Here is a 21,897-nt window from a genome sequence, read left to right on the forward strand (position 1 = left end):
AAGATTTGACACAGCAGTCATGCTTAGCTGCCCTCTTTAGGTAAAAAAAACTACCTCGCTGTAAATGATGGTTTTGGCCATGAATATACTTGATGCTTGTTATGTTATATTATGGCAGTTACACTAATCTTTTGTTAGAAAGACAATTACATATGTAAAGCAGAGGAACTTTATTTTGGACAATTTCTATTTCTGCACAGTTCTTTTCTATTTTCATATTTTGAATAAATTGGATTTTTAAATAAACATCAAAAGTTGAATGACGTCTATACTTCAGAAAATCATGAAACATTAACTGCAGAAAGAAAGAAGTGAAATTAAGTGGAAATAGAGCAGCAAGTCTCCCTTACATAAAAAAACAAAAACATTGGCACATAAAGGTACTGGTGAATGGACTCTGGTGAATGCTATAGTCTAGTCTAAGTGCTCCTGGATTCAAGTTCTGAATTATATACCATGGATAATTATACTAATTGATAGGCTCAGCCATTTGGGTTGGGGTATCAAGTACTACCCTGACCTGATTCATGTCATATCTGTCAAATAGAAAATGTTCTGTATCCATTGCCAATTACATAATCCTCTTCGGCAGAAATAACTAGTGGTGTTCCTTGGGGTTCCATACTTGGGCACAAAAAATGTTTGGCTCATTACCTTTTAATCATCCAGAAGAACAAAACAACTTTTGTTCTTCATGAACAAAAGAACAGCCAATCTGACAACCAAAACTTCAAAGAAGAAAGGAAACCAAAATCACTTAAAAAAAAAACTGACACACTCACACCCACCACACCATGCATTCCCCAGCTCCAAAATGCCTCCCCCCTAGGTCTGGGAGTCAGTCCTCTTATTGAGCCCTTAATTAGGTAATAGGCCACAGCTGATATGATTGAATGAAGCTCAGCTGTGGCCATACTTGCCTGTAGGGTCGGTGCTGCCCCCTAGTGGGAAGCACCCTAATTCCTTTCCTGGCACTACAGTGGTTAATGTAAACAGAACGTGCACCAGCTTCTTTGATCCTTCACTGTGTGCTATGGAATTCCCAGAGATTTTCTGTATTTGTCTCTCTAAAGAAGAGGGCAGTAGGTGTGGACACAAATACCGGTCTTTTTATGATGCACCCTTCCCGCAAACACACAGAAGAATTCCAGAGTGATTAGTATAATACAATGTATGTGGTCTATTTGTTCTTCCTCTTTCTTTTATCAGCTGAGTGATACAGCTCCTATCTGTTTGGATAGCAAATCTAGATGAATGCCCTGGAGTTGGTATTGTCCACATGACCTCCAGTTTGCACACGTGAGGGAAACTTATACCCAGATTTATTTCCGCATACCTTCACTTTTCAGTTCAACAAAAGAGACATCTGCAGGAAAACTGCTTCTTTATAAGAATTGCTTAATTGTCCAGAATTCAGGGAGGTTGTTAAAAAAAAAAAAAAACAAAGAAAAAAGAACTAACATGCACAATTAATCTGCAACCTAATCCATTTTACAGTCGAGCCGCAAGCCAATCTGTTGGAAAAACAATATAATTTGGTGGCTTGTAATTTTATCAAGATTATAATTTCATTAAGATAATTAAGTGGTTCAACTTACTGAGTCCAAAGTACACAGAGAGGAGACGGCTCAGTCCCCTGGTCTTAAAAGTCATATGTACTGAACATCAAGGGCTTATGATAGTACCATACAGTCCAATATTAGACATTATATTATACATTATACAGCCAAATTTGGAACATTCCCCCCACATTCTGATGCTGATTTAGTCTATTGTAATACCCTTTTATGAACATCAGAACACATGACAGGCATTGACTTTTGGCTGTGTAAATAAATAATTCTAGATATTTGTGAGGAATTTGCCCTTACTGAAAGATAGAAATTACTGTAATAAATCTTACAGAATTGCATACCACAGATGGAATTGCCTGCAAAGTAATCACCACTCCTTACAAATATATGTATATATGTCTTCTCTGATAAGAACACAAGAACATTTATAAGAACATTTCACAGTGTGTTTTGTAAGTCACTGGCAGATTTTGAAACAGAGTATTCTGTATATCATTTAGAGACATGATTGAATTTTACACTACTTTCCATTCTTCATGTGAAAAAATACCTTTATCTTTGTACATTTAAAAAGGTTTATATATAGTGAGCACCATAATGTTTTGGACAAAGGCATATTTTTTTCTTGATTTTTCTCTGTACTCCACAATTTTAGATTCACAATTTCATTGTGAGTGGTATGAATTCTAACAAAGCTGACCTGTGGAGGACAGAGGAACATCAAAACCTGCTACAAGGCCACTATGAGCCACTACACTATGCTGACATTACCCATGGTATGGTAACAATGCCCCTACACTAATAGCTGGGCCTGTTAGTTAGCCCCCAGTACAGAAGTCATGATTAGCAAAGGCTAACAGTTGTCTTATGACCAATTCAAATATAACAATATCAAAAGATATAACAGTATGTAAATAATTGAAATATTCCGAGCAGTAATACATACACCGATCAGCTACAACATTAAAACCACCTGCCTAATATTGTGCAGGTCCCCCTCGTGCCGCCGAAAGAGCTCTGACCCGTCAAAAGTTTTTAAAATCATGTGGGAATAATTCACCCTCTAACAATATCTTAACTTTTTATAGCCCCGTAGCAACTAATAATGTAATAAACTGCCAATAGTGTAATAACTCCCAATAATGTAATCCATTTCAAATTTTTTATGTAATAAAAACCAATAATGTAATAAGTAGCAGCAGTAGTAGTAGTGTACTTTATTGATCCCCGGGGGGTATTTTCACTATTGCAACATCAAATACAACAAAGTAACACAATCATATACAAATTTACAGTAGATACAAAATATCAGATACAAATATACAGTAGATTCAAATAAATACAGAAATCCAAATATACCAGAGGACACCTTCAGAGGTGGAGTCCATGCATCGATGGGTCAGAGCTGTTTTGGCGGCACGAAGGGGACCTACACAATATTAGGTAGGTGGTTTTAATGTTGTGGCTGATTGGTGTATATCTTAATTTATATCCCCCACAGATTTGTTTAGAGACACCAAAATCCAACGGCCGGCCCTGCTACCCCCGCTTTATATTTGTGTGTTTATTTCTCAAGTGGATTGTTCAAGGCAATTTATGACCACTGAATCTTGAAAGGGACATATTTACATGTAAAACCAATGGTAAGATTATATATTTATTCCATATTTAGTTCCAGATATTAATAGTAAAATGATGTGGTATAACTCCACACTATGAGTGGAAACAACAAACTCTAGCTTAATTAGATCATATTATTGTCCACCATTGTTGCTCAGGTGGTCCATTTAATAAGTACTTCCTCCCTGCAGTCTCATCAGCAGCTACAACCCTAAACATGTTGCACTAGACAATAGTGTCTATCTGGGTATTCATAAAAATATTATTTCGCCACCAAAAATTAGTATTCCATCATAGCAACAAGATAAAGCCAGCAATAACCTGAAGGTATTTGATCACTGAATGCCTGAGTTGAGCAACCTAAGGATTCCAGTGTCCAGGCCACTAGGGGGCTTGTGCAAAGGGATGGATTTAATTAGCATCATTTCATCATAAATCTTATAACTTACACCTTACTCTACACAATGCAGAATGAAAAGATATGTTACACACACACACACACACGCGCGCCTATATAAATTGTCTAACAACCTGTAAATGTAAATTAAAGGCATTTGAAGGTTGCAATGATTCCATTGCAGGAAACTTGATGATTTAATTCCCTACATTCTACTCTGTTTATCAATTCAGTAAAATAATTCAAACATTGGCAAGGGATCTTTTCATCATTAGTTTTTCCAGTGACTTCATGTGACAAATCAATTAATCACTTCTAAAACCCTATGAAAAAATGCTGGCAACATTGGGTCCAATGCATCACAATTCAAATGGAACTGAAAATTTGTTACTATCAAGGTTTGATACAATCATTGGAGTTATATTCGTCAAAGCGATTGTCGAATGTGAACAATTATCAAGTATAGTGTGATCTTGTGAAACCAATTGACAGTTACTAACAATGACCTTGATTTTACTAGTTGTTGCCACAACTAATTCTAGTTCACACAACTGCACAGGACAATATTAAAATGTAAAAGCATATGTAGACAGTGTTGATTATGGCAGAACAGCTATGATTCTCAGTAAAGGGAATTTCATAACCAGAGATAATTCTGTGAGGGTAAATTATAAGCGTTGGCAGTATCACACGCAAGTGAAGTCGTTAAACAGTAACATCTCCAAGGTGATCCTTCTATTACTGTGTAACAATAAACAATAAAAAGGCGGGCCTAAGCAGAAGTGATAACTGCTTTACTGATAAATGTTTAAAGTAAACTTACTTAATTATTTTATTACTCTAGTGTGTTATGCCTGACTGTGGTTTCAACCAACACATCCAGGTATCAGCCAGACATGGAGGAACTGAAAAATCGGGGGAAGAAAAGAGAGGGTCGTCATAAGTGAGCCCCTTTTTTTACCCATTTATATCTGTCTGACCTGACTGTGTTTGTCTTACCTAGCTGTGTTTGTCTTACCTGACCGTGTCTGTCTCACCTGGCTGTGTCTGTCTCACCTAACTGTGTGCACCTCACCTGGCTATGTCTTTCACTTGGCTGTATTGTGCATTAAACGATCATTGACAGCAACCAAAAATGTAGTTTATGATCAGGTTAAAAACTAAAGTCAACATAAAATCAAAATTTGTCCTCAAGTTTGACTTACAAAAAATCTATCCAAAGTTTTTATTTTCTTCAAAAAACAGTTGGCAAAATTGATTCCAAATGCCAACAGCAACCTAAAACTGTCTTGTAGTCATTGTTCTGTGGGACTGCTATGCATGCTGTTTATATTGCTGTTATTCAGCTATGTGCGAATAATTCAATTAATTTAACTTTTGGTTGAATTATATTGAACATTACTGATCGTAATCTGCTATAGATTGTAAGAGAGAATAGTTTCAGAGGTTCTGTGCAAAAAGGTATAATACTCCTGAATTTACCTGTTACAGAGGTTCAAAAATGTGCTAGGTTTTGTTTCCAGTTCATACCTTCAAATTATACTTCTGAAGAAATAAAACATACGATCAATTCATTAACAGTCTACTACACAAGTTAATTTAAGCTATATATTACCAATTCATGGGTACATGTTTTTGCTTGTAGGCAACTTAAGTAAATGAATAGTATGAATTTATAATATTAAAAAGAATAGAGCAAGTGACAATAATATGATAAGTGAACTTACACACGACTGTTTTGAGTGTAAAAACGACTAATTTGAGGGTTGAATTTTTAAATAAAGGCACAAATGAGGAAAATAGAATAAGCTCAAGTAGGTCCTCCGCACAACAGTTAACATACTGTACATTTTACCTGATTGTTTTATTTGTTGTTATTGTTACTCTTTTTGTTGCATTATTTAATTGGAGTCCACTGAAAAACACTTATCTTCCATTTACAGACTATGGGTTCAATTTTTAGGAGGTAATTTAACATTTCATTTTTTAGCTTGTAAATATAAGTTTATAATGCTTTCTTAAAATGTACTTATCTTGCTATTTGGCTCATTTTTGAAATACAAATACTGTAGTCATCATTTAGAAACATACGGAACAGTAACATTTTACTGTGTGTGACTTTGACATCCATAAGGCTAAAAAGACTGTGGGGAAAAGGACTTTAATCAGCCTTGTTTGGGTCATTTTATTGAGAGGGCTTCCAGTGTTGTGTAAAGGTGCTATACCAGGAAAAGGCAGGTTTGATGAATGGGTCTAAAATGTCGTAGTAGAACTGTCTGAGTGAGCCTTTTTGTGTAAATGTTTAACATGAGCTGTTCTGAGATTTCCTCTGGATATCCTTTTTGCCAGAGTTGTGTTCAATTCCGAATGGAACTAGACATTGTGGTAAATATCAAATGAATACTTTAACTGCAATTAGCCCCAGAATCGGACGAATATATTAAAATGAACCATACTGCCCATAACTTACATGAAATTAAATTTACCATGAATTAATAAATATTTACCTTTTCCTGTTAATTTTGTATGTATTTCTGACATTTCCTAATTCCACTGTTATACACAATCTGATTAGTCGGGATGGTGCCGAATACAAATACCATATTCGCAAACACTTGAATATTGCATCTTCTCCAATTGTTTTTTGGTCAATATTACTCGGATTTGAACATTTTCTCCCAACTCTTTGATGCGATTCGCTCAGATGTCAGCACCAAGTTTCTCAATTAAACACAGTGAGTGAGAGTTTCCCTTAACACTAGATAGGCCAAAGCAACGCAATCGGACTTTGTGGACTTCAACATAGAAATGACTCAGATGCTGTAAATGCTATACACTCCTCCTTCCACGGCTTTCCTGAACAATTGGGGTTCAAATAGCTGCGTTTTTAAAATTGGAAAAATATTGACTCGGATAATATTGCACTTTGTATTTAACGTATTCAAACTACTTTAGCCATTTTGTGTTTTGTCATGCACATTTTAGCGCTTTTCTCATTTTCTTGTAATATGCCTTGATACATTTTTACCTTAGCCTATATAACAAAACTGCTATAATTTAGAAATACAAATGTAATTTATTCAGTTGGGTGAAAATAGTTTTGCAATATATGGTTTTACAATCTTTGTAAAATTAGGTAATTGGTGGTGCAGAAATCGATGTAGTAATGCTGGATATGTCTGACTTTCTAGAGTTAAAACATTATACACACAGGTTGTTGACTAATGACACACCCAGCACTGGCTCCCGTGGCTGTAAAATATGTGACTTGCCCCCCAACAAGTGTTTCCTCCAAGCAACTTTTCAGCATAGCAGGAGATGTTGTGTCTCTTCATCACTCTAGACTGCTACCAGCTTGTGTGCAGGAGCTTGTCTTCACACAAAATACAATTTGGGGAAGTTTGAGGTCATCATAGCTGAAGATATATTCCACCCAGCATCAGTATTCAGGTTTCATCTTTTATATGAAGTGAATTCATTTTACCTGTTGCAGAGACACTTGGGACCCCTTCCAGTTGAATCCTATTGGGGCTGAGAAAGAACAGAAGAGGCGATGCTTCTCTCTTGTACAGCATCTGGTGGCCCTGATTGTGGGGGTCCTTGTCCTGGCGAGTGCTGTCATCAGTAAGGTAAATCTCTACAGTCCAAAATTTCTGTAGCCTAAATCTTACTGTAAATCTCTACAGTCCAACAATTCTGTACCCTAACTCTTACTGTAAATCTCTACAGCCCAAATGTTCCATACCCTAAACCTTACTGTAAGTCTCTACAGTCCAACAGTTCTGTACCCTAAATCTTACTGTAAATCTGTACATATCCAACTATTCTATAGCCCAAACATCTAATATAAATCTCTAACCTTTACTGTATCTCTGTCTCTACAGTTCATAATTCCTCCTTAACCCTTGTAAACCCTTGCAAAACATAGACAACTACAATTGATAATGTCAAACTGGAATGTCAATTATGGAAAAAAACTTGTTGAACACATTGATGTTTAAAGTTAAGCTGCAGCTAGTGTAAATAATATATTCTATACCAAGAAAAAACATGAGGATGATGTTTCTGACAGAGAAGAGAAGTACTGAGGACATGTATTTTATATAGCTGAAGGAGACATTTTAATCAAACCTTCACTCAGCTATCAAAATCTCATTTCTCACCTTCAAAAGCAAAATAAATCATCTAAACAGATCATCTTGACACCTAAAATAAATTACCCAGACAGGCACGCGCTGTCCTACGTAGGTGCTGTGGAAGTACAAATAACAGATTCATTGTTTGATTCAGTAGAAAAATAATTATACCACTGTAAACATAAAAAGATGCTTAATAGGTTGATACATCTGGAGTCAGAACAGGAAAGTGGCCATATGTGAATAAAGATATATATTCTACATTTACTAGTTAGTCACATTGTACTGCTTGTTGTCCTCTTTTTCCTCCATGTTCAAATAAACGCAAGAAAAGATACAAAAGAAGGGCAGTCTGTCTGCTCTCTTTTAAAAAAAAAACATACAGATGTATGCCATGCACAGCCGATGAACAAATCATTTGTGTTTTTTAACACTAGGGTTCCCTGCTGGTGCTCACCATGCTCTCCAGTCCTGCTTCAATACAGAAGGATGATCACCAATTCTACGTCCTAATGCTGGTCTTCTGTTTAATTGTGCCAAACGTACTGATGTTCCTGAAGTCACTATGGAAATGTGCTTTCAAAAGCTTTGTAACTCCAAACATGAGGACAATGGGAATTGTGAGTTACTTCGCCTTTTTTGTCTTGTACAGTATTAGAAAAATGATGCTACTGTAGCATAGTTAATGATGTTGCAGTGCTGTGCAGCTCATATTTTTAACAATGCTGCATATTAATTGCACAGTTAAGCTGCTAAAAACCAAGCTGTTTTGCTGCTAACATTTAAGCTCCTGTGCAGTTCTGTCTATTAACTGCATTTTCATTTTTTTCTATCCGACAGATGTGTCTGATTGAGGTACTAGTGTCCCTGGGGACATCCATCCTTGTGTTGGTTGTGATGCCACAGTTTGACGTCCTTACAAACCTCTTCAGCACTGGTGGCGTGTGTTTTCTGTCAGCCTTCTTACAGGTCGTGTTTCGCTTACAGAAAGAAAGCTGGAAAATCATCTTTCCAATTTGTTCCTTGTTTCTCGTCCTGACAGGCTATGTCCTTTTAGCACTTGACTATTATGTACGTGTCAGGACTTATGTTGACGGACAGCAATACAATTGTTATGTGTATGTGGGAATTGCACTTTTTGCATCTGTGCTGGTTTCCCTGAATTGGTGGGAAAATCCTTTTCAGGCCAGCAACAACATTCAAGACCTACTGACAGAGCTAGATGGCTTCCGGGACTTTGTGTTTGCAATTTCCAGTCTTCTCAGGATAGTAGTTATTGGAGCCGTCTATGGCATTCATGCTCACTTTATTGAGGATTGTGACTGGCACTACTTATCTAATGTTCCTTCTGATGCGTTGAACATTGGCATCGGGCTAGTTCTTCTCCAAGCATTTTCATCTGTTCTATGCCACTGGTTTGGGGTTGTGGCCTGTAAGATCCACGCTGTCCAATTTAGCTTCGCCTTCCCTCTCTCCTGCACTGGGCCAACTGTACTCATTTTGGGCATGGTGCTTTTTCTGACACAGGCCAGCGAACTTGAGAATTCTTCTGCAGGTAATTTCACAACCTTTTGCTTGAGTGTGACAAAAATTCCAAACAAGAACACCACACAGGTCATACTAGCTGAAATCTCCAGGAGCATCTGCAGGACCACACTGAACAGCCACTGGGGGTCCTGGCCCTTTGCCATGCTGGCTCTGGAGGGGATGTGTATGTGGCTGGGGCTAATGACCGCCACATACTATGTATGGAAGATTAAGGTCCAGAGGATCGAGCGGACAACTCAGCTGTTTGTTCGACGACTGTATGAGTCTGCCTTCATTGATCAATCCATGCTGCTCAACACCAAAATGAAAGTTGTACGAGGAAGGAACCAGGAAAGGCAAGTTCCAGCTATCGTTTGCACACCACAGAAAAATCACTGAAATGAAACTGAAGCCTGACTGAAGCAAGACACACAAGTACAATTTATGGGTACCTACCACAGGGTGAGAGGAGGTCTGTGGATAAAATCACTGTTGCAGGGGAAGTTCAGCACACATCGTAATATACACCCCATAATGTGCTTTTGAGTGCTCCATTCTATACTTGTCCATGCAATACTTTGACTTACAAAAAATGTATTATTATTGCATAATTATATTATTTATGAATAATTTCTGAAAATTAATTTTGCAGATTGCTGTGCTTTCCAGTTTATATTCATTATTATTATTTTTTTTACTGAGGTCTAGTGTTTTTTTACTTGTCTTTTATTTTTTACACAAATGGTGGCGAGATCTTTTAAGAAAGTCACAAATCTGGGAATCTTCATTCTGAAATCACACATTCTGAAACTTTTGTGCTAATTGAAACAGCTATGTACTGTACATATACAGCCTGTATGAATTAATATATGTATGTATATTCATCACTAAAATGCGCCTTCTTTATTTTTTCCATGCTGTAGCCATGATGAAATTGAAAGTTGTGTCATTTACCTTTGTGCAACAATGTGGCATGAAACTTACGACGAAATGCTTAAGATCCTCACATCCATGTTTCGGTAAGTAGAAGTTTACATGCAGTGTATTGAAACAAGTTGGATTTTTGAGATTTTGGGAACAAATTTGCTGAATTGGCTTTGTTCAAACGCACAAGATTCACAATGATATAAGCCGCGTTTCCACCAAAATTACCAGGAACTACTTTTCAAGGAACTAAAAGATTCCTTCAGCCCATTGTTGTCTGCGTTTCCACCGCGGTCTAAAGTCCCGTGAAGATTAGGCAAATTAGCCCACTGACGTATGACCGAAGTAGCCTACATTATTTTCTAATAACTGGGACAGCCCGGAGGGGATTATTCCACTTATATACAACGGGTTACCAACAATGACTATATATGGTTACTTTTGTATTTATTGATTTTTATTGATTTAATCACCTGAAATTGAAATATTCTTCTGCAGCCGTTTGGGCATATTTTACCGTTGTCAAGCAAAACTGTCGTTGGTAGTTGAACTTGGACCGTTGTTATGCAACAAATAGGATGTAACAGGCCAACAGTCAGATTGTAACTGTTTTATATATCCACTCAAACACATTCATTATGATTTTATGCGAACATTCACTTTCATGTCTTGACATCCGAGGCGACAGAATGCATTCACATTCCACAAATAACTGGCAACAACAGCAGAAAACATGCACATGTTGTAAACAATTTTCTGTTTGATTTCAAGTTATTATGAAAACAAACTGGTTTGCGGCTGCAGGTTTTTAAAAAATGGCGGTTGAAATAAACAAAAAAAAAATGCTGCAAGTACTCGACCAATCAAAAACGTTCAGCGCTGCAAGCTTCACCCCAAAGGTTCCTGTACTTTTGGAAAGTACTACCCCCCGAGCAGGAACTTTTTTGGGGTAAATAAAGCTGCAAGACTAAATTTAGACCCCAAGTTCCCTTGGAGCTCGCAGAACAGACCACTGGAGAGTTCCTCAAAAGGTTCCTAGTTCCGGGGTAAAGTTCCTGCGGTGGAAACGCGGCTATAGATTTGTTGTCTGAAAAGGCCAGCTCACATTTTAGACTACTTTCATAAGGTTTTATGGAAATGTTGTTGAATACACCCACTTTCATCAATTCATCACCTCCTCCCTTTACCAAAGGACTAGATCAACCTTGAATAAGTGGGAAAGTGAAAGCTATATATGTCATAACAAATACACTTAAATTACATTACAAGCATTTAGCAGACACTCTTATCCAGAGTGACACAACTTTTACATAGCATGTACACTGCATTCATGTATACAGCTGGATATATACTGAAGCAACGCAGGTACCTTACTCAAAGGTACAACAGCAGTGACCAGTTCCTTAACCATTATATTCTAAACATGTCTGCATTATTTTTGATAAAAGTTTTTAAAAATAATTTTATTTAATCTTTTTTCTTTTCAAAATAACTAAACATTAAGAATTTATGTTGTATGTGGAATAAATGGGGCCTCAGGGCTCTATGTTATGTGTTATTATTGTGATATACTGTATGTTATTATTATTACTATTTTTATAGAATATATAACTGCAGTACTGTATTTTCATGGAATGATGAGAAAGGAGGTTTTGCCCTCCAACAATAATAATAATCATGACCATTATAATTTTTATTGTATATTGTATATTTCAGGTTGGATCGATACAGAGGAGACCCAAAAGAAGAGCATAAGGATAACTTTGAGTTTGAATGTCATATATTTGTGGATGATGCATTTCGGACAGATAAAGAAACGGGAAAACTGTTTGTCAACGAATATGTGAATGACCTCATCCATGTGGTGATAGAAGTGTACAGGTGAATTATTTGATATTTTCCCTCATGTCATACGGATGTGTGAACCAGGAGTGGTTTCTAATGGCTTGAATAGCATATGTTCACATGCATGCTATCATAAAAAGGCCAGTCACACATAATATTGCCAAATAATAATAAAATACAAGAAAACATATAACTAAACAAAGGACCATACTACTCTGAGAACTAAGCCACTTCTTTAAACAGTCACATTAACACAGTGAATATCTATTTATGCATCTCTAACATGGTTGCTTTTGCAGGGTATTTACCAACAAAGAGCCAGATGAAGTGTCAATTATTGAAGCGCCTTTTGGTGGCAGATTAATGTTCGTGATGCCAGAGGGAAACATGTTGTTTGTTCATCTTAAAGATAAACAACGCATCCGCAACAAGAAGAGGTGGTCACAGGTATTGATCTTTTTAACCCTGTCTTTTGGTTCATTTGTGCACATTTAAATGGCATTTAGGCAAAGATGTGGCTGGATTGCAGATTTGAATTTGCTCCATTTAAACTGATAACCTGGTTTCTCCTGTTTGTCCAATGGAATTGTGCTTAAAAAGAAAACATACAAGAGCTGTTAAATATTAACATTCAAGTCAAATTTTTTTTACATTTTTTACAATTTTATGAAACATCATTTATTTATTTTAAAACTAAATGATTTTTGTTGTAGATAATGTATTTGTACTACCTGCTTGGCTGGAAAGGCTACAATGCCAAAAACCCTCAAAAAATAACGGTATGTTATTTCAGTATTGTTTCTCGTGAAATATATGTTTATTAATAAAAAATATTTCAGGTGAATTAAATAACTACATTTTTAATCCCATAAAACATTTTTTTACCTTGCAGAGGCAAAATAATCCATGCCGTGCAAGCCTCATATCACTGGATGGTGAAAGCTATCTTTTGCCCACTCATGACAATGACAGTAAGAGGAAATACATTTCAGATGACAACACGTACATTATGGCATTGGATGGGGACACAGATTTCCATCCCGCAGCTGTAATCTTATTGGTGGATCGTCTCCGAATGTATGGCAACGTAGGTGCGGCCTGTGGCAGGATTCACCCCACAGGAATGGGTGAGTTATTGTGCTGACCCACAGAGAACACCAAAAACGGGCTAAAGATTCAGGCCACATTGACCACTGAAAACTGTACAGGCCACACCCAATGCAACCAAACAGAGTGTGCAGCGGGATGGGCATGGTATTTGATCTACACAAAGTCAAACCCAGCCATTCTGCAACACCTTTTTATCCTCACGTGAGAACAAAGATGCCGGGAATACAGCCTTAACCTTTACAGTAGCCTGTCATGTCCCACCAAAGCATACATTTATCTAAGTACCCATGTTGTTTAGGGGTATCTTGGACAGGAGTTAAGTCGCTTGTAACCTACAAAACGAATTTCACCGGTGGCAAACGGAGAAATAAAATAGTAGGATGGGCTTATCAGTCTAGAGCTGTGAGGGAGTTGGAGTTTTGGGAGACCAACCGCGACTGAACAGGGGGTTCTTTAAGCTATTAACCTGAGGTAAAATAGCCACAAAGTCTCAAGAGACAAGGGAAAGGAAAACAATACTCCTTAGGGAGAGTATCCCAAAGAAAAGCTCTACACAACCCACGTACTGGGTAAAAAAGAACTAAGGCTTAAGGAGTATGAAAATAAAACAAAACTGCCGGAGCAGAAAACGGGGCAACTCAAAGAAAACAGACCTCGAACCGAGGCTGAAAAAGTAAAACCCTAAAGAAAGAATACTGAGCTTAGATTGTGGCACTAACTTGTTGCCAACAATCTAAAAAAGCTAAAGACTGTTGTGCTAATTTTATAGCCACAACAATCCACTATCACAGCTCAATCCTTTACCTTTACCTTTACCTTTACCTTTACCTTTACCTTTACCTTTACCTTTACCTTTACCTTTACCTTTACCTTTACCTTTACCTTTACCTTTACCTTTACCTTTACCTTTACCTTTACCTTTACCTTTACCTTTACCTTTACCTCGCTTGACAGAATACCGGCTCTCGTGCAACATAAGTGACACTGAAGCAAAGCTTATCGGCTTGCTCAGGGTTTAAATAGAACACCAACAGGTGCAAATAGTAAAAGGAAATTTGCACGTGTATGATTCAATCAACTCAATGGCCGTAATAACTGAAGAAAAGGTGCATGAAAAAACCAATGGCCGTAATAACTGAAGAAAAGGCGCAGGAAGGAAAAGAAATGGTGGCATCAGCCAAAACCATGACAAGAGCTTGCATCCAGACCGACGTGTTAGTATGCTGCTGTCAGCGACCAGCTCCGTCCATCTGCTGCCAGGTTTATTTTAAGGGTGTATACTGTATACAATGTTCGTACTTCAAAGGGGAGAAGTGTGTCAAACCTCCGCCATCTTTCTGGTACTTTGAACAATATATTCATGGCATGTAATATGGAGACAATCTTACAAAAAAGAACAATCTGATGCATCGTAATCCTGCTGGAATTTGACTTTTGTTTATGATCTGATGAAATAGTTAGTTCTTCAGGGGCAGGGAACTCAAACTCAAATCCTGGAGGGCTGTTGTTTCTGCTGGCTTTTGTCCCTGCACTTACTTAAGTGCTTAACTAATTGCCTAAAGAGTCCGCACAACCTGTTTCCAAGGCCTGAATTGGCTGTGGGTTACAAAGAAACCACAAAAACCAGCCGAGACTGCAGATCCTCCAGGACTGAAGTATGAGAGTCATGTTACCTGGGGATTTATACTGTAGGGCTGTTAAAATATCTTTTCATGAGGTCTGCACATGTTGCACAGGTTTACAGTCTGTCTATTTCTGCAGGGCCAATGGTCTGGTATCAGAAATTTGAGTATGCTGTGGGTCACTGGCTCCAGAAGACAGCTGAGCATGTCTTTGGATCTGTCCTGTGTAGCCCTGGATGCTTCAGTTTATTTAGAGGTTCAGCTCTAATGGATGACAACGTCCTGAAAAGATACACGACCACTGCCACCCGAGCATCGGAGTACGTCCAGTATGATCAAGGTGGGTCTGATTCAAAATCAACCTTAGTTTCAATGCACAAGCTTTTGTTGGTTATAACTAGTATTTGGTTAAATGAATGTATCTGGTGAATCATAAGCATCCTTATTTTTTATTTTATAATGGAAACCATGGGATCAATAACAGAAGAGGACTGCTGGCTGTTCACTTATTAAGCAATTTATTATGTTTAAAAAGAGAGGATGACTAATTGATTTTTTGTGGTTATGGTTATGAAGGGGAGGACCGCTGGCTGTGCACCCTCCTGCTGCAGCAGGGTTGGAGGGTCGAGTACAATGCAGCCTCGGATGCCTACACTAACGCCCCTCAGGAATTCAAGGAGTTCTACAACCAGAGGCGGCGCTGGGGGCCATCAACCCTGGCCAACACTCTGGACCTCCTGCACTCCGGGAAGGAAACGGCCAAGAGGAACTCCTCAATCTCCATGCTCTACATCATATACCAGATTTTCACTGTGGGCTCCTCTATCCTAGGGCCGGCCTCTGTCAGCTTGATGGTTGCTGGTGAGCGTCTTTAAGATGCATCTCACACACCGTCCGTATAGCAACAGTGTCCTGTCCTGAGGCTCAAAGAATCTTTTTGCATTGCACATTAAACAAAGCAAAAATGTACAATTCTTCAGCTGATTCAGTTAGTTTCAAGAAATGAACATGGCACAGTGTCAACACCGGAGTAGGTTCTTTATTAATAAGCCACATTCTTCTAGAAAACCTTAGTAGAGTGGTGGATGAAATGGGTCTGTTTGCGTTTCAGGTGCCTTCCAGTTTGTATTTAGGATGGAGGGGACCCTGGCCATCGTTGTTGCAATCATTCCGCCCATTGTATACATGGGGATATGCTTCACATGCAAACCCAACCTCCAAATTACAATAGCAGGGATCCTGAGTGTGCTCTATGCCTTCCTCATGACCGCGTCCTTCTTTTCCATCATTGGTAAGAGCTCCTCAGTGTACTCTGCCATGTGGACTGTATGCAGTGAACTTCCCTCCTTAAGTTTTGATTCCTAAATAAATCCCAACTGTTTCTTTTTTTTAACTTATTTTTCAACTAATTTAGTTTCCTGAATAACTGACATTAACCATTAGATGTATGTGTATGTCTTTGTGTCTATATGCGCACATATACACTGTAGTTTATAGTTATGTGTGCAGTATGTTTCTATGTTGAAGGTAATTTTGGTGCGGACGGACTGACATAAAAACCAGCATTCTTGCCAGTAAATTAAGCTTCATGACAGTTAATATGAACTCTTTGAAGAGTCAAACGTCGTTCTAGAACTATATGACTTACAATTACCAGTAGTGATTGTTACATCAGCATTAGAATGTTCTGTTAAGAGCAGTCTAATTTCATGTGATCTTATACCTTAAAAGGTTAATAGGGTTATTTATTTAAGGAAAATGTACAGGCTAGTATTATTTTAGGTTGAATAATAATGTTAAGTAGTGGCACTTCAGGCGCCCTGCTGTTTGTGTTTGGAGGGGACTTTGATCAACACTGTTTCCGTAATTCTATGTGGTAATACGTCTATGGTGATATGCTTCACATGCAAACCGCACCTCCAGATCACAATCGCTGTGTGCCGTAGGTGACATGGTTATTCAGGGGACCTTTATCACTCCGACTGGAATCTTCTTGGTGTCCATGACCATCCTGTACCTGGTGACGGCTTTACTCCATCCTCAGGAGTTCACCTTGATCATCTATGGCCTGATGTACTTCATCTGCATCCCGAGTGGCTATCTCCTACTCACCATCTACTCGCTGGTCAACATGCACATTGTGACCTGGGGCACACGAGAGTCCAGTCGGGAAAACGTGGAGGGGAAGACCGTTGGGCTCCTGTGTGACCGTGGCTGCAAGCTGTGCTGCTGGGACATTAAGTGTCAGGTCACCCAGGAGACGACGAATGCAGCCCTGATGCAGATCCAGAACACGATCAACCCCAACGCAATAGTCGCCCCGGTGAACGTAACGCCACAGCAGGCTCAGGAAATGCAGAAACTAAACAGCATACTCCCCGAGGAGAGGATTGCAGAAGGCACCACAGACAGTGATCAACACCCAAGCAAATTTAAATCCAAAGGGACCAAGGACAAGGGGCTTCCCAGAGATGGTGACAGCGGATCAGAAGGAAGGTACGCAAACAGACAAAAACTGCAACGGTGCATCTAATTATTATTTCTTTTACATTAACTTACATGAAACTCATCGTATTGTACTGACCATTTGAAAATACCTTCAAGACAAATATGCATAAACGTATTGTTAGCCCGTGCCTGTGCTTATACCTGCTTATATGTATATTGCCTTGACATATTTTGTTTGAAACCAGTACGAGTGAGGACTACAGTGATGTTAAGGATTACGACTATGACAGCATGGAAGAGGAGGACGACCACTCTGAAGAAAACAAATCAGAGGTTGTGCCTGAAAGTGGTGAGTCTTAATTTTGTACATTCCCCAGCTACATAAGCAGTGAACAGCAGAACAAGCTAGTACTGTACCTAGCTTTGCAGTCTCTGTTTAATTGTTTAATTTGGTGTTTATATTTAGCTCATAACCAAACTGCATTTACATTTATGTACAATACAATGCTGTATCCTGAATATTTCTGCCTTTCTGTCCAAAGACTGGGTGAATCCTGTTAAAACGGAATTTCTAAAGAAACTGACCTACGCCAACATGAAGAGGAACCTACAGGAGCAGATCCGCTATTCTCTGAGGAACAAGAACCAGGAAGAGACATGCGAGGAGCTGGTGATGATGCTGACAGACACCGTGAATGGAGAGCTGAAGGACAAGGTGGGGCCGGAGGACGTGCTGACGAGCAGCCAGCTGGAGGAACTACAGTATGCGCTCAACGAGACCGCCAGGAGGATCCTGAAGACCAACCGTATGGAGAGGCTTGAGAGGCGGGTGAAACGGGCTATAGAAAAAACTCTGATTGCTCCTCAGGTTGAGAAGATGAGTGAGGTAAAGACACTTCAGTAACACAACAACCTTTTCTTTCATTTTTGTTCAGGCAATTAATGTGAACTTGCATTTACAGTCCATATATGTATAGATATGAAACATTCATTTCACATAGGCTAACAATATTGCAGAGTAGAATTTAGCTGTTAACAGCAGCAGAGAGACAGAAAGAATGTTAAAATACAACCCCCTACAGTATATTTCTCAGGACTATCTGGTAAAAGACTGGTATTTCAATTTAATAAACACACATACCTTCATATGTGCAATGATAAAAGACACATTATGATAAAAATTGAAGTTCTCCATTCACATAAACTGCTCTTACACACTCTATACACACTACAATTATGAAAACATAGAGTAGCATCTCAAATGTATAATAAAAAGGTAGCGTTGTTATGAATAATCTACCAATTATTATTTGAGGGAAATATTAAATATTGCATAAATTCTGATCACTGGGGAAAACTGAGTCACTATTAGATTTGACTGTACATGTTTGATTCAGGCATGACGTTGTCCTGTAAAATTGAGGTTGCTGCAGGCATAATTTTCTTTGACTGTTTTTAACCAGGATGAAAATGACTTCTGGGTGAAACTGCTAGAAAGGTACCTGAAACCTATAGTCGATGAAAAAGCACACAAAGAGGAGGTGACAAGGGAGCTTAAGTCACTCAGAAACAAGGTGTGACTCATTTGAAACTATCTATTTATTACCAGTTAGACATATCAGGAATCAAGGATTCAATTCCATGACGGCCTCATGGCTTTCTCTTGCAGGCAACCTTTCTGTACTTCATCGTGAACGTCCTTTGGGTTGTAGCTACCTTCTTCCTCCAAGCAATCGGCGACACGATCAGCATCAAGTTTCCAAAATTCTATCCAAATGGCCAAAAATCTAATGAAACTATGAATGTAGAACCTCTGAGTCTGATGTTCCTCCTGTCGTTCGCTGTGCTTCTAATCGTTCAGTTCCTGGCGATGCTATACCACAGGTAATACTTCACCTCCTCTTATTCTTATGATTCCCTGGCAGGTACCCTAATTAAAAGTGACTTGATACAAAGGGCAATTATAAAACTAGTATTAGCTAAATCCTGAGAAAATGCATTACATATCATATTTAATATTAGGCAAATCATACAAGAAAATATTGGTAATATTGGATCATGTTACAGAATATTAACTTCAAACAATAGTCAACCACATGAATGATATATACATACTAACATAAGTGGTAGCACTGCCTTAGTAAAATTTACATACTAACATAAGTGTACTGCCTTAGAAGATTTTACCACCATTAGTGGTAGTATTGCTTTAGTGCATTTTACATACTAACAAGTGTTTGCATAGCCTTATTATATTGGACATATAAACATTAGTAGCGATACTGAATTAAAGTCAGCAGTACAGTATATTTTACATAACAACATTAGTGACCATATTAGTCTATTTTACATCCTGACATTAGTGGTAGTGTTGCTTTAATATATTCTTCCTTTCCTGCTTTTCTTTGTTTTTTTCTCAAGTGTGACTGTTGCAAAGACTGACTGTCTTTCTATCTTCTGTAGGATTTACACACTGATACACGTGGTATCCTATAGAAGCACAGAAAAAGACTACAAGGTCAATGATGAAGTGAGTGATCTACATTACATTTTTCACAATAGTGTTTACATTGATACCGTTTAGATTGTAAACGATAAGGTGTGTCCAGGCATGATCTTTGCACTCTATCTCCTCTGTTAGTCTACTTATACTGCAAACTGGAATTTCCATGTGGTTCACTGAACAGAAAAGGAGTACAAATACAAATGCTTGCAATCAAAATATGATCAATTATTGGCAAAATGAAATGTATTCACTCAAAATAAACACATGTATTTGCACCCATGGATCATCAGGATGGTGGTGGTACCTGTAATTTAACTTCTTTTTTTGTTTTTGCAGGAGGATGAGGACAAAGGCTTAACACTTGAAAACCACATTGCAAGTGGTCTTGTGATCACCAGTGATGACTTGTGAGACTACACACATATCTCCATAATCACAGGCTACTGTATCTATGATTCTCTGCTGTACCTGTGATCCTGTATGCTGGACCCTGCTGTCATTTGTATCCATTCATGAGCCATCTTAAAGCACAGACCACAGCACAGTACTACTGCTCACTGCTTGAAATCTAATAGATTTTTTTTTTGATCAAAAACTTTAAATTAGTAATAAACACAATTTTTCAGTGGCTATAATTTTGAACATTATGTAAGAAATCTACCTGTGGTTTTAATACATTGGGCGTACAGTGCACTGGAGGATCTGGTTTGGGCCCCGGGGGAAGAGAAATATCAGGCAAATTTATTTGTTTCTGTTGTGAGTGCTGTTACAGCCTGGCAGGTATACTGTTTATACAGGCCTACAAACCCTGGAGAGGGTTGTTTCTGCAAGACAAGTGCTGTACGCCACTGAAATATTGATTTTTTTATGGCTCTCGGCAGGACATCACTTCCCAATCCATTTTTACGTGAAAATAACTAGCTGGTTCAAGTTTGGGACAGTGTTGCACAGTACGTCAAACCTCTACCCACAGTGCATTATTTTGCTCTTAATACAGGAGATTCAGCAGATTAAATATCAGTTAATTACTTGCTTTGCCAACAGGCATTTTGCCATATCATACAGACACACATCAGTTTTTAAGTGTTTTTAAGGTTGCAAAATATTTTTTGAAGAAAAATGAAGACTACTGTATTTATCGTTTACTTTTTAGAATGTGTTCAGTATTGTGATTTGCTATTCTTAATATGTTAAAGAACTTGTTGAGTAACTGACTGTTAATTGTATGTGTATTTAATATAAATAAAAATGTACAAATTATTTTATCAAAGATTAAGAGAAAATGATTAGTTCAACATTTGTGCTTTTCACTGATATTAACAATTTTTTTAACTTTGTTTTTTAATTAATGTTTACCGTTCATAACAAGTGCTTAATTTGAAGACTTATTTACTTATTGGATTCAAACAACTAAAATATAGATGCTACATTTCCAAACGTATGTGGACACCTGAATATCACACCCATATGTACTTCTTGAACATCTCATTCCAAAACCATGGGCATTAATATGGATTTTGACCCCCTTCCACTCTTCTGGGAAAACTTTTCAGTAGATTTTGGAACATGGCTGTGGGGATTCGCTTCCATTCAGCCACAAGAGCATTAGTGAGTTTGGGCACTGATACTGGGCGTAAGGCCTGACCCACAGTCGGCATTCAAATTCATCACAAAGGCTTTGACAGGGTAGAGGGCAGGGCTCTGTGCAGGCCAGTCAAGTTCTTCCCCACCAAACTCAAAAAAACATTTTTTAATGGACCTTACTTTGTGCATGGGGGCACTGTCATGCTGAAACAGGAAAGGGCCTTCCCCAAACTGTTGCCACAAAGTTGGAAGCGCTCAATTCTCTAGATTGTATTCTGTAGAATTAAGATTTCCCTTCACTGGAACTAAGGGACCTAGCCCTAACCAAAAACAGCCCCAAATCAATATTCCACCTACACCAAACTTTCCATTTGCCCCTACGCTGTCCACAAACCCAGATTCATCCGGCACACTGCCAGATGGTGAAACGTGATTCATCACTCCAGAGAACGCATTTCCACTGCTGAGTCCAATCGCAGTGCGCTTTACACCGCTCCAGCCGACGCCCTAGCATTGCGCATGGTGATTTTAGGCTTGTGTACGGCTGCTCAGCCATGGAAACCCATTTCATGAAGCTCTTGGCAAACAGTTCTTGTGCTGACGC

General features: G+C 38.3%; 1 protein-coding gene across 1 annotated transcript; it reads left to right on the top strand.

The window, feature by feature from the left end:
- Positions 1-4,429: 4,429 nt before the first annotated feature.
- chs1 (chitin synthase 1) lies at positions 4,430-20,304 on the top strand. The gene is made up of 19 exons (XM_064317301.1): positions 4,430-4,534; positions 7,085-7,220; positions 8,165-8,347; positions 8,568-9,610; positions 10,178-10,273; positions 11,895-12,059; positions 12,323-12,470; positions 12,737-12,802; positions 12,916-13,150; positions 14,895-15,095; positions 15,332-15,616; positions 15,867-16,046; positions 16,702-17,251; positions 17,449-17,552; positions 17,746-18,089; positions 18,667-18,777; positions 18,873-19,087; positions 19,667-19,733; positions 20,046-20,304. Exons 1-19 carry the CDS (start codon positions 4,488-4,490, stop codon positions 20,118-20,120), a joined length of 4,251 nt encoding a protein of 1,416 aa, XP_064173371.1. The 5' UTR covers positions 4,430-4,487; the 3' UTR covers positions 20,121-20,304.
- The last annotated feature ends 1,593 nt before the right edge of the window (positions 20,305-21,897 follow it).

This window comes from Anguilla rostrata, chromosome 18, assembly GCF_018555375.3.
Source record: "Anguilla rostrata isolate EN2019 chromosome 18, ASM1855537v3, whole genome shotgun sequence".
Taxonomy (NCBI): domain Eukaryota; kingdom Metazoa; phylum Chordata; class Actinopteri; order Anguilliformes; family Anguillidae; genus Anguilla; species Anguilla rostrata.

Coding starts and splice junctions, on each gene's coding strand:
- chs1 (XM_064317301.1), top strand. CDS start 4,488: ATGGAGGAACTGAAAAATCGGGGGAAGAAAAGAGAGGGTCGTCATAA. Junction 4,535..7,084: donor AAAAGAGAGGGTCGTCATAA/GTGAGCCCCTTT, acceptor TACCTGTTGCAG/AGACACTTGGGACCCCTTCC. Junction 13,151..14,894: donor GATTCACCCCACAGGAATGG/GTGAGTTATTGT, acceptor CTATTTCTGCAG/GGCCAATGGTCTGGTATCAG.